The following is a 12,720-nucleotide window of genomic DNA, read 5'->3' on the forward strand; positions in this document are numbered from 1 at the left end:
TAAACTTATTTGATAAGTTGTTCAATTTAAAATTCAAATTAATTTAAGTTTGACTTAAATTAGAATTTAAATTTAAGTCAAAATTGGACTGCAGGATAAATGATGATCTTCTCTTCCTTCCCTATCTGATATTGGTGCCTATACAGGGATAAAATCCCCTATCTTGGCCGGCCACATTAAGGATAAGGAAGAGGAGATTTTGTTCCAAATTCAAATTAGGAGATAATTAACAAGCTTTATCTTAGAGATAGAGATTGAATTCCTTCTAGAAGTTTGACTTCTACTCTATAAATAAGATAATTATAGAAAATTGCGCGAGACAATTTTTTGAAACAATTTTTGCCCTAATTTGAATAGGGTGGCCGAAATTATTCTCATAGAGTGAGAGGGAAAAGTTTTCTCCAAACAAATTCCACATCGTGCATGCGTTGGTGTTTGTGGAAATTCGAGTGTTTATTGTAACTCGTTTTGTCTCATGTGTGCCCACACACACGTCTTCGTGGATTCTAAGAATTGACGTGGAAGACATTAGTTTTCTAAACAAAAAGCTTTGGAGCAAGGATTGTTCGAGGTCAAAGAACTCAAGTTATCATCCTAATCGGCCGCCGGGTATTTTTCCTAATTGAGTTCTTAATAAATGAATTAATGAGATTAATTTATTCGTGTATAAATTAATATAATCTATAGAGTATCTCAAAGGTTTTATGAAAATTTTTGTTATACACGATCCGCATCCCCCCACGCTTCTGCATCCGAATTCGATTCACAGACCAACATCGATGTCGATCGCGACGATGATTAAACTAATTTGTCAATGAAGATCTTTCTTGTGTAGGACCAACAACCGTTGTGTTTTACGCAAGAGCACCGATGGTTGCTGGCAACGACAATTGACCATGGAGAAGATGATTTGCAGGATCCCCTATCTGCTGACGAGCGATGTTAGAGAGAGAAAGAAAGAATCTTTCAGGGGAGCTGGATTGTGTGAGCATAGAGAAAAACACAAATGAATAAATGAAATACAATTTTTAAAAGAAGGGTAAATTTGGAAAACAAAACCTATAAAATAAAAAATGGCCTATTGTTTACCAAAGATTGGTAAATAGGCTACTTACTTCGAAAGGTTTGGATAGCTGGTCAATTTACGACAATGAGATATTTAGGTAATATACCATGGTTTTTAAGATTGGATTGAATTTTACTATGGGTACTAAAACTATTACAAAATATACCACAATGGCACCATTTAAGTTTCGTGTATTGAGCAAAATTATACTTGTACTTTTATATATTTCATTTAGTATCTTTAGATTTTGTGAGGGTTTGTGGTTGTTTATGTATATATTTGTGATTTTTATAAATTTTACAATTTTTGAGTTCTTTTGACTGTGACATTTTCTATAATAGTTTATGTTTGCTAGCATATGTCAATCCAAGCTTAAAATTTGTGGTATTCTTGTAAAGTGCCCTAAATAAATGAATCGACCCAGACACAATATGAGACATATATGGGCTTAATTTAAACGGACTGGGGCTCACAATTGGCATCTCTATTTTCAACCAAGAGAAAATAATAATAATTGCTTGTTGAGGAAATATGAATAGGTTACCTTCAAAAGGAAAAAGAAATTATGGATGCACATATTATTTTCCTTTTAACATTAGTTTTGAGTATATATTTTTTCATTTTTTAAGGAAAAAAAAACTAATTAATAAAATCCTTCATAAATGCTAACTAATATGTAAATTGTGTTGGGTTTGGCCCTATCCATTTATTTTGAATAGAGACGCAACAATGGGCCGGGGCCCGTGGGTTGGCCCAGGCCCATCTTGACATAGTGATGGGTTAGGCCGGCACGTCCCGTCACTGTTCATGGCACGACCCAGTCCATAAATATTAGTGGGCTGGGTTGGGCCAACATATATCAGCCCATGGGCCGGCCCGGCACAGCCTATGAAAAATCATAAGTCAGGCCAGCTTGGGCCGGCCCATCTAGGCCCATGATGTGCTGGCCCAGCCCGGCCCGTCTAAGCCCATAATGGGCTGGCTTAGCCCGGCCCATCTCAGCTCATAATATCTTCATGTTTTTTTTTTCTTTTTTTAGTAATTTTGTACACATCTTATGTATAATTATCCTTATTGTACTCTTTTTTCTTTACCAAGATTTTGTCCCACTGGGTTTTTTCTAGAAAGATTTTTATTTAATTAGGCAATCGTAAATAAAATTTTCATTGACTATTCAAACTTTTATATTTGTTAACTTGTTTAAAAATTCAAAAATAAAAAATAAAAAAAATTACATATTTAGATAAGCTGACACATCTAAACCCATGATGGGCCTTGAATGTATCAGCTCATTCAAGGCCAATGGCACAGCTCATCCTGGCCCACGGCATAGTCCAGCCTGGCCCACGTAAAATTGGCACGTGTTGTGGGCTGGGCCGAGGTAATTCTTATATGGGTTAGCTCGGCCCGGCCCATAAAATTCACGAGCTGGGCCGGCCTGTGTGGGCATAAAGGGAACAGGCCGGGCCAGAACATCTCTAATTTTGAGCCCATTTAATGTTGTAAACTGTTCATATCGGCATCGTCGGGCTCAATTGGCTCATTTATATCTCGATTGTACTGAGAGGAAAGGAGAAATACCCTTGAGTTTATGAGTCATGATTTTTATCACTTATTGTTGATTAATATCATTTTTAGTCAAATAACTATATTAGTCAAAAGGGTACTAATCAAGAGTAGATGATAAAAATCTAGACATATGCACTCTAAGGATAAGTTCAATGATTTTCTCTTGTGCTTATGTTGTGCCATTATCATGTCTAAAAAGAAAAATAAAGAGTGATTATATTTACACTGCACAATATATTAATGTCCCAATCAAATTAATTTTTTATTACAATTTTACTCTACAATAAAATTACATTAAAACTCATTAATATAATCTAACGTTAACTATAAATGAGTTTTTCCAGTCATTTTCAACCGTTAAACCTATATTAGAAATTATCTGTTATACATACTTTTTCAATCTCATTTGATTTTGATCAGATCTAACGGTAAGAAAGTTGATTCTATCAGCAAGACGGCTTACCGGAGACAGTCCCTAACTATAAATAAAAATGATATTTTTTTTCAAAGAAATTGAAAAAAACATACACTCATGTTAACTATTGACGGTAAAAACTCGTCAATAGAAATAGGCCGGGTCACCGCTAGGTATCTCGTTGGATTACCGGCTTAATATTGACTGTATACTTAATATATGCAGTGACGTGTTTGTGGTATTTTTTGTGTAGTGAGCAATATGAAAAAAAAATACTTGAAGTAGAAAAATACACAAAATTTATAGTGGTTCACTCTTATAAATGAAGAGCTACATCCACTGTAGTTTTCTATTCCTTTTGAGATTGTTACAATTTACACTAACAATTGCTCTCTCGTTCTTTTCTCTCAGGAAAAACCAACCTCTTTCCTGTATAAGGCTTCTCCCCTTTTATAGTCGAGCTTCCTTCGTCGGGTGAGTTTTCTTCGTAGGCAGAAAAGCACTCAAGTAGTCTGCCATTCTAGGCCCAGACTGTAGCCCACTAATCACTTTTGTGAACTGTTCACTTAGCCAATTAGTCTCCCATTACGGCTCGGTGCGTACCTGTAACCTTTTTCTGTCCCTCGTAGGGCGGTTTAAGGGTTTGTATTTAATGCCTGTACTGCAGACATTTCCCATTTCCGCACGTAACTTGCGATGTCAGGCTTTCTCCTCTTCGAGCATTCCTCTCGCCGTTTCTATTTGCTCAGCCTCAATTGTCTTTCTTGGCAATTGATTTCTTCTCGAAGGATTCCCGCCGTAAGGTCGACGGTATGACCTGTCGTGGTCATGAGGAGTCGGCGTCCTAAGTTGGGCTTCCTCTGTAGCAGAGGGGAAGGGAGTCCCCAATGTCGAGGGTTGTTGCCTTTTGAGGGAAAACAAGGCCACGTGTCACACTGTTGTTTGTCCACACGTCATCCACATTTTCCCACACAACAGTTGCCCCCCAGGTCGTGGGTTTTCTTTCAGACAGCCTCAAGCTTAGGTTCGGTCGTACCTTCGTGCTTCGGGTGTGGGAACCTGATCCTGAGCCTTCGTCTGCAATGAAGGTCTAGATGCTTCAAATTTCCTTGAGGAACGCAACTGTTGCGTCGGTCGCTTCCCCATGCTGACGTAAGGCTTTATTTTGAAAAGACGAATATGAGCCCTTGGATTGTATCCCTTCATCTTCTCGCCTTCATTTTGCTGTCGTTTGATATGGGAAAACTGCCCCTGCCGTTGGATTTTCATGAGCCTCACTGGATTGTCGCCGTCCAATCTTCTATGGTTGACCGTCAGCACAAGCATATCTTCTTCCAGATCCATGTAAGCCTCGATCGAGCTGTCTCTTCTTTTTGTTGATTTCGTCCTCTACATCTTTATTTTCTGACCTTTAATTTTTCAGGGCCTAGTTCTTGCCATTCTCAACCTTATTGATCTAGTCAAGGTTGAAGAACGTGATAAGGAGATGGACAGCGTGAAAGCCAAGCTTAACTCTCTTCTTGACGATGCTAAGAATAAGTGCTCGTCTGCCATCGAGGAGAGGGATGTGGTCGTGGCCCAACTGAGGAGTTTGGAAGGTGAATTGGCCAAGATGCCAAACCTTCAGAAGGAGTTGACCAACTTAACTGTTGCGGTTGCGGATCTTACAAAGCGGGTAAAAATTTTTGAGAAGAAGTCAGTCGAAGCTACCGAGGCGGTGAATAGGTGCTTTGCTGAAGGAAAAGCTGAGGGGAAGAAAGAAGCCGAAGCTGAGGCCGCAGCAATGTTCGACGCCAAGCGTGTGGAAATCATTGAGGAGTTCAAGGCTTTTCCGGAGCTCATCGACATTCGCACCAAGGATTTTCACTCTGCTGGTCAGCAAATCGTCGATCTGATAAAACAAGAGCATCCTGAGTGGGATTTGAGCTTCCTTTATGTTGCTCATCCTCCTCCTACTGACGATGACAATCCTTCCCCGCCTGGTGACGGTGACAACTCGGTGGCTGGCGGCGAGGCCTAAAGCTTTCTTTTTTATATATTTTTGTGTAATGTGGGACATATATATATATATATTTCTTTTTTTATAATATTTGGGATTTTTACATAATTGCCTTCATTGCTTTCCTTGCCCCTCCTCCTTGGAAGAGTCGGCTTTAGCTTTTGCCCCTTGGGGTCATCGCATTAGAAAATTTCGTAAAATTTTCTAAGTTTTTTCTCGCCTCTCCTCCTTGGAAGAGTCGGCGTTAGCTTTTGCCCCTTGGGGTCGTAACCTTAGAAAATTTCATAAAAGTTTCTAAGTTTTTCCTCGCCTCTCCTCCTTGGAAGAGTCGGCGTTAGCTTTTGCCCCTTGGGGTCGTCGCCTTAGAAAATTTCATAAAATTTTTTAAGTTTTTCCTCGCCTCTCCTCATTGGAAGAGTCGGCGTTAGCTTTTGCCCCTTGGGTTCATCGCTTTAGAAAATTTCATAAAATTTTCTAAGTTTTTCCTCGCCTCTCCTCCTTGGAAGAGTTGGCGTTAGCTTTTGCCCCTTGGGGTCATCGCCTTAGAAAATTTCATAAAATTTTTTAAGTTTTTCCTCACCTCTCCTCCTTGGAAGAGTCGGTGTTAGCTTTTGCCCCTTGAGGTCCCGTGATCCGTAAATCCCTTACTGCCCCATTGTCTGTTTAATATACCTTTACTTTTTAAGCAGACAAGTTTATTCAAGGGGTGAATTCTTCTTACTTTTGGACAATATTTCTAAGAACTCATAATTTATTTAAATTGCCAAAAATGTAACTAAGATGTGTTTAAAAAACTACATACATTATTGGTAGTACAGCTGTAGTTGTTCTGCATTCCATGGATGTTGAATCTTCTTGTCGGAGAGGCTTTCCAAAATGTAGGTGCCAGGACGCAACACTACTCTTATTCGGTAGGGTCCTTCCCAAGTTGGGCCCAGAGGACCAGTATTTTTGGGTTTTGTACTCTGTGTTACCCTTTTTAATACTAGGTCTCCTGGGACGAACCTTCGTTGTTTGAACTTTTTATTGTAATATCGTGCTACCCTCTGCTGGTAGGCAGCGATGCGTAACTGGGAGTCGAGCCTTTTTTCTTCTAATAGGTCGAGTTCTCCATTCATGCCTTATGTATTACCGCCGTCATTATAGACTACAGTCCTTAGAGTCGGTGTCTTAATTTCTATAGGCAGTACTACCTCGACGCCATACGTCATGGAAAAGGGCGTTTCACCCGTGGCACTTCGGCTCGTCGTTCTGTATGCCCACAAGATCTTGGGAAGTTTCTCGACCCATTTTCCCTTTAGATCGTCGAGCTTCTTCTTTAGGGTATACTTTAATATTTTGTTGACTGCTTCGACTTGCCCATTAGATTGCTGATGTATCGGGGCTGAGAAATCATTTCGAATACCCAAGCTGTCGCAGAATCTTCGTGTTGAGGCATTATCAAACTGTTTCCCATTGTCGGACACTATCGAGTGGGGGACCCCGAACTTGCACACAATGTTGCTCCACATGAAATTGGTGCAGGCTGCTTCCGTGGTTGTAGTCAGAGTCTTTGCCTCTGCCCACTTCGTATAGTAGTCTACTGCGATGATGACAAACTTAAAGCCTCCAGGTGCAAGGTGTAATGGCCCGATTAAGTCGACCCCCCATTTGGCGAAGGGCCATGGACTGATAATGGAGGTTAGGTTTTCTGGGGGTGCTCTAGGAATTATAGCATATCTTTGGCACTTGTCGCAACGTCGAGCGTATTGGTATGCGTCCTTCTTAAGCGTGGGCCAGTAGTACCTTTGCCTCAAAATCTTAAGAGCTAAAGACTACCCCCTGTATGATTACCGCAAACTACTTTGTGGATTTCCTGGAGGACCTTCCGGGCTTCATTATTGTCCAGGCACCGCTGTAAAGGTGTCGAATAGCCTCGTCGGTAAAGTAAACCGTCGTACAATAAGTATTCGGCGACTCTATACCTGATCCGTCTGGCCTCGTGTTTATTATTGGGTAGTTTTGCTTCCATCAGGTACTGGACGAGCGACGTCATCTAACTTTTGCCTGTTTGGATGATTAATGTCTCAATTATTTCCTCAATGGTCGGCCGCTCCAGTTCTTCAATAAGAATGACCCCTAGTGCGTCGGAGTCTTTTGAAGAGGCTAGCTTTGCCAGAGCGTCAGCGTTGGTGTTTTCGGCTCGTGGTATCTGACGTATCTCGTAGTTTTTGAACTTGGCGAGTTCTTCCTTTACCTTCCTCAAGTACACACCCATTTTCTCACCGCGCGCTTGGTATTCTTCTTTCACTTGCCCGACGATTAGCTGGGAGTCGCTGAAGATGCTGAGCCTTTCAATTTTCAAGTGACTGGCCAGTCACAACCCTGCAATTAGCGCCTCGTATTCTGCCTCATTGTTCGACGCCTTAAATTTAAATCGAACCACCGACGTAATCTTGTGACCTTCTAGGCTGATCAACAAGACACCGGCTCCTGACCCGTTATCGCTCGATGCTCCATCCACGTAGAGCTTCCATTCTGTCCTCTCAACTTCTTCTGGTGCGGTGGGAGCCGGTTTATAGGAGAATTCAGCCAGAAAATTGGCCAGTGCTTGGCCCTTGATCGCTGCTCTTGGTACATACTTAATGTCAAACTAGCTTAACTCCACCGACCATTTGAGAAGTCGACCAGAAGTTTCAGGCTTTTACAGCGCCTGTTTTAACGAGTGATTTGTGAGAACCCGTATTGTGTGAGATTGAAAATACTATCGAAGCTTCCTCGAGGCTACCATCAAGGCAGGGCCAAGCGTTCCATTTCGGTATGTCTTGACTCGACGTCGAGGAGTATTTTGCTCACATAGTAGATTGGCAGCTGGATCCTTTCTCATTATCTTATTAGAACGGAGCTCATGACGTGTTGTGACACGGAGAGGTATAGGCTAAGCTCTTCGTCGATGATGGGCTTTGACAGGATTGGGGGTTTGCCCAAGTGCTCCTTCAACTTCTGGAAGGCCTCTTCACATTGTGGTGTCCATTCAAAACGCCTACCCCTTTCAGAGCATCGAAGAAGGGGACACACTTATCCGTCGCCTTTGATATAAATCTGTTTTAGAGCGGCAACACACCCTGTCAACCTCTGCACCTCTTTCGGTTTAGTTGGGGACCGCATATCCTGCAGGTCTTTAATCTTTTCAGGGTTAGCTTTTATCCCCCGGTTACTGACCATGAAACCAAGGAATTTCCTTGATCCAACTCCAAAGGCGCATTTTTTGGGGTTCAGTTTCATGTGGTATTTTCTCAGTATACCAAACATTTCACTCAAATGGTTGACGTGTTGGGTGGCCCTGGCACTTTTTACTAGCATATCGTCAACATAGACCTTCATTGATTTTCTGAGCTGCTGAGCGAACATCTTATTTACGAGCCTTTGGTAGGTAGCCCCCACATTCTTTAGGCCAAAAGGCATTACCTTATAGCAGTAGAGGCCCCTGTTGGTTATGAAGGATGTGTGCTCCTCGTCGGCTGGGTGCATGGGGAGCTAGTTGTACCTAGAGTAGGCATCCATAAAACTCAGCATCTCATGTCCTGCTGTGGCCTCGACCATCTGGTCTATCCGAAGGAGTGGAAAACCATCCTTCGGGCAGGCTTTGTTGAGGTCGCTAAAATCGACGCATGTTCTCCAACTTCCGTTAGGCTTGACTACCAATACGGGATTTGAGACCCATCGCAGGTAATGGGCCTCCCTGATGAACCCATTGTTGATCAATTTGTCGACCTATTCTTTTAGTGCCTCGTACCTCTCCGGGTTCATCGGTCGACGCTTCTGGCGCTTGGGGGGATATGAGGGGTCAATGTTCAGACAATGGCACATGACTTCCGAGTCGATACCCTCCATGTTAGCATGATTTTAGGCGAAGACATCTAGGTTTTTCTTGAGGAAGCCCTCGACCTCAATCCTAAGTGATGAGGTTAGGTCTGAGCCTACTTTTAGTATTTTGGTTGGTTCACCCTCGTTGACTTGGACCTCCACCAGCTCCTCAACGGGTTGAGACCATGTGACCTCCTCTTGGATCTTGGGATCTATGTCTTCGACGGTACTTTGATAAACCATCCTGGCTTCTTGCCTTCCCGGCTGGTCATATCTGCGCAGGGCATCGGAGTATGCAACCCTTGCCTCGTACTAGTTGCTCTTCATTTCGCCCACGCCATTTGGGGTAGGAAATTTGACTTTTTGGTGGTAAATAGAGGTGATTGCCCTCAGCGCCTGGAGGGTTGGTCTTCTAGTCACGGTATTGTACTGGGAGCCCCCCTTTATTACCACAAAATTAGCCACTGTGGTGGCTTGTCGAGGTTTCTCCCCTGCGGTTATGGGCAGCCGGATAGTCCCCTGAGGGATGACGGAGTCCCCTGTAAAGCCGTACAACGGCCTGGAGGTCTTTTCCAACTGCTCCTTTGGAATCCCCATCTTTTCCAGGTAGTCGGAGTATAGGAGGTCTACCGAGCTCCCATTGTCCACTAGGATCCGGCACACAGTATGGTTCCCGATCATGGCTTCTACCACCAACGCGTCGTTGTGGGGGAAGTGAACTCCGCTGGCGTCATCCTCATTAAACGCTACGTCAGCGCTGCTGAATCTTAGTATTTTTACGGCGGAGACACTCCAGAACCTTTCATGGTAAACCCCTCTGGCCTCGTGGGCGTAGTCCTTCTGAGATCTCCTTGAGTCTCCTCCTATATAGGGGCCGCCGAGGACAGTTCGTATGACGCCAACGGGTTCTCGGTCCTCTGGGCGCTGGTTCTCGTCTCGGCGTCGACCGTCATTCTAGCCGCCGTGGCCATCATTTCTAGGTCTCCGCTCGGCTTTCAACTCCTGCAGCCTCCCCTCAAGGATTACTCTCTCGATCTCATCTTTAAGATCGGCGCAATCTTTGGTGTGGTGGCCAACGTCGCCGTGGAACCTGCAGTATTTTTTCTGGTTCCTTCGGCTAGGGTCTGACCTCATTGGCTCTGGGCGGCGTAATAGATTCCTGCGGCCGACCTGATTGAACACTTCTTTGGCTCCTACTGTTAATTCATGGTAGGAATCATACCTTTGAAACAGTCGAGGCTTACAGTTATCCTCTTACCTCGGTTTCATGGTTTCTGGAGTGTTTGATGTCGAAGCGGGCTGCTTGTCCCTGCTTCCTCCACCTTGTCGCTTCTTTTCATCCTGCTTTGCTGGCGTCGACCTTTGTTCGGTCCCCTTGTTCTTATTGGACCTGTGCTCAGGGTCATTCGCATCCGCTTCCTCGGCATTTATGTAGCCTTACGCTCATGCAAGGAATTCCTTATAGCTGGACGGGGGTTTTTGATTCAGCTCTCTCTTGAAGGGGGTAATTTTCTTCATGCTAGACAATCCCCCCATCAAGGCCTCCCGGTCGGTTATGTCCATCGTGGCGGCGACAACTTCCCCATATCTTGCAAGCCACTCCCTCAACGATTCGTTTGGCTTCTAGTATATCGTCGTCCGGTTCTAGTTTGGGAGGACATATTTTTTAACCCCTATGAACTGGAGGGAAAACGCTTCCTTAAACTCATCCCAGCTTGAGATAGAGTTTGGCTTCAGCGTCCGAAACCATCTTATGGCAGAGTCTGTTAAATGGTTCTGGAAGGCTCGGCACATAATCTCCTCGGCATACCCATGTAAAAGCATGTGCCCTGTGTACATCTCCAAGTGATCGTTGGGATCCCCTCGACTGTCATATGGTGGGATTGACGGTGACCTATATTTATCGGGGAGAGGTGGCGCCATTATTTCTGCGGTAAATGGATGGTCGTGCGTGTGGCTAGGTGTGATGTCGACGTTTACCACTTCGGCCACTCGGCCTATGTTCTTTTTTAGGCCGGCGACGACGCCCGTGAGTTTTTGCTCTAGGTTGGCCATAAGTTCCATGATGGCGCGCGCTTCTTCTGCCGAGATGGCCGAGCCAGCTACTCTCGCCGCCTCTGCCCTTTGCACGTTAGGTCCGCCCCTTATCTGCCTACCTGCATGCACTGACCCTGAGTCTCCCGGTGGGTTTCCTTCTGGATTCTGGGGTAGTACCTCGGGGTTCCCTAGGCCTCTTGCTATCCGGTCCTCGGGAGCCTGGAGCCTGACGGCCCTTAGACGGCTGCCGGAGGATTAGGAAGGTCGAGGCCTAGGATGGCCTCTATGGTTTTCGCTGTCCCCGGCTCCCTCTAGGTCATGTTGGCGGTCACCGGGGTTGTCATTTTCAGCCATGGCAGCTCCCGGCGGCCTCGGGGCGTCTTCTAGAGGCGGCATAGAGTTCCTCCCGTCCAAGCGCTCGACTACGACCATTAGTCCACGTACCAAGTCGGTTAGAGTGGTTAGTTGGGACTGCATCTGTACAGGGTCCGGCCGCGGCACGTCTGGGGGCGGGACTTCATTTCTGACTGGAGGTGGACCCTCGTGACCCTCCTCCATCCCGTCATTCACCAGATGTGTGGCGGTTTCATCCATTTGGCTGCCTTGGTTGATGGTCTCAATCCTTCTTCTTGGAGGCATGCTTGCTGACTATGTCGTCGTTGGGGGTCAAACGCATGAACCGGGGATTTTGGGTTCTCTCCCCAGTGAAGTCGCCAATTGTTGACGGTAAAAACTCGTCAACAGAAATAGGCCGGGTCACCGTTAGGTATCCCGTTGGATTATCGGCTTAATATTGACTCTATACTCAATATATGCAGTGAAGTGTTTGTGGTATTTTTTTGTGTAGTGAGCAATATGAGAAAAAATACTTGAAATAGAAAAACACACAAAATTTATAGTGGTTCGCTTTTATAAATGAAGAGCTACATCCACTGTAGTTTTCTATTCCTTTTGAGATTGTTACAATTTACACTAACAATTGCTCTCTCGTTCTTTTCTCTCAGGAAAAACCAACCTCTTTCCTGTATAAGGCTTCTCCCCTTTTATAGCCGAGCTTCCTTGGTCGGGTGGGTTTTCTTCATAGGCAGAAAAGCACTCAAGTGGTCTGCCTTTCTAGGCCAATACCGTAGCCTACTAATCACTTTTGCGAACTGTTCACTCAGCCAATTAGTCTCCTATTACGGCTCTGTTCGTACCTGTAACCCTTTTCTGTCCTCCGTAGGACAGTTTAAGGGTTTGCATTTAATGCTTGTACTGCAGACATCTCCCATTTCCGCACGCAACTTGCGATGTCAGGCTTTCCCCTCTTCGGGCATTCCTCTTGCCGTCTCTATTTGCTCAGCCTCAATTGTCTTTCTTGGCAATTGATTTCTTCTCGAAGGATTCCCGCCGTAAGGTCGACGGTACGACCTGTCGTCATGATGATGAGTCGGCGTCCTAAGTTGGGCTTCCTCTGCAGCAGAGGGGAAGGGAGTCCCCAACGTCGAGGGTTGTTGCCTCTTAAGGAAAAGCAAGGCCATGTGTCACACTGTTGTTTGTCCACGCGTCATCCACATTTTCCCACACAACATTAACTATAATAATTAGAAAGTACATATATTTAAAAAAAAAAAGAAAACCATACCCCACACCTTAAAGAAGAAAAGTGTTTTTTTTTATTACTTATAATTTATTTATTACATATACTTTAAATCATTCTTATAATGAATAATTTTTTTTATTGTTGCAGTTAATTTGATTTCTTTAATAAAAATTTATCTAATATATGAAGAATTTGTAGAACATTAA

At 44.2% G+C, this 12,720-nt stretch overlaps 1 protein-coding gene across 1 annotated transcript; it reads right to left on the minus strand.

Moving 5' to 3' along the window:
• Nucleotides 1-9,207: 9,207 nt before the first annotated feature.
• LOC112092366 lies at nt 9,208-10,029 on the minus strand. The gene is made up of 2 exons (XM_024168370.1): nt 9,855-10,029; nt 9,208-9,758 (listed from the first exon to the last, which is right to left on the minus strand). Exons 1-2 carry the CDS (start codon nt 10,027-10,029, stop codon nt 9,208-9,210), a joined length of 726 nt encoding a protein of 241 aa, XP_024024138.1.
• Between the last annotated feature and the right edge of the window lie 2,691 nt (nt 10,030-12,720).

This window comes from Morus notabilis, unplaced genomic scaffold (assembly GCF_000414095.1).
Source record: "Morus notabilis unplaced genomic scaffold, ASM41409v2 Scaffold404, whole genome shotgun sequence".
Lineage (NCBI taxonomy): Eukaryota > Viridiplantae > Streptophyta > Magnoliopsida > Rosales > Moraceae > Morus > Morus notabilis.

Coding starts and splice junctions, on each gene's coding strand:
- LOC112092366 (XM_024168370.1), bottom strand. CDS start 10,029: ATGAGGTCAGACCCTAGCCGAAGGAACCAGAAAAAATACTGCAGGTTC. Junction 9,759..9,854: donor TAGAAATGATGGCCACGGCG/GCTAGAATGACG, acceptor GCCCCTATATAG/GAGGAGACTCAAGGAGATCT.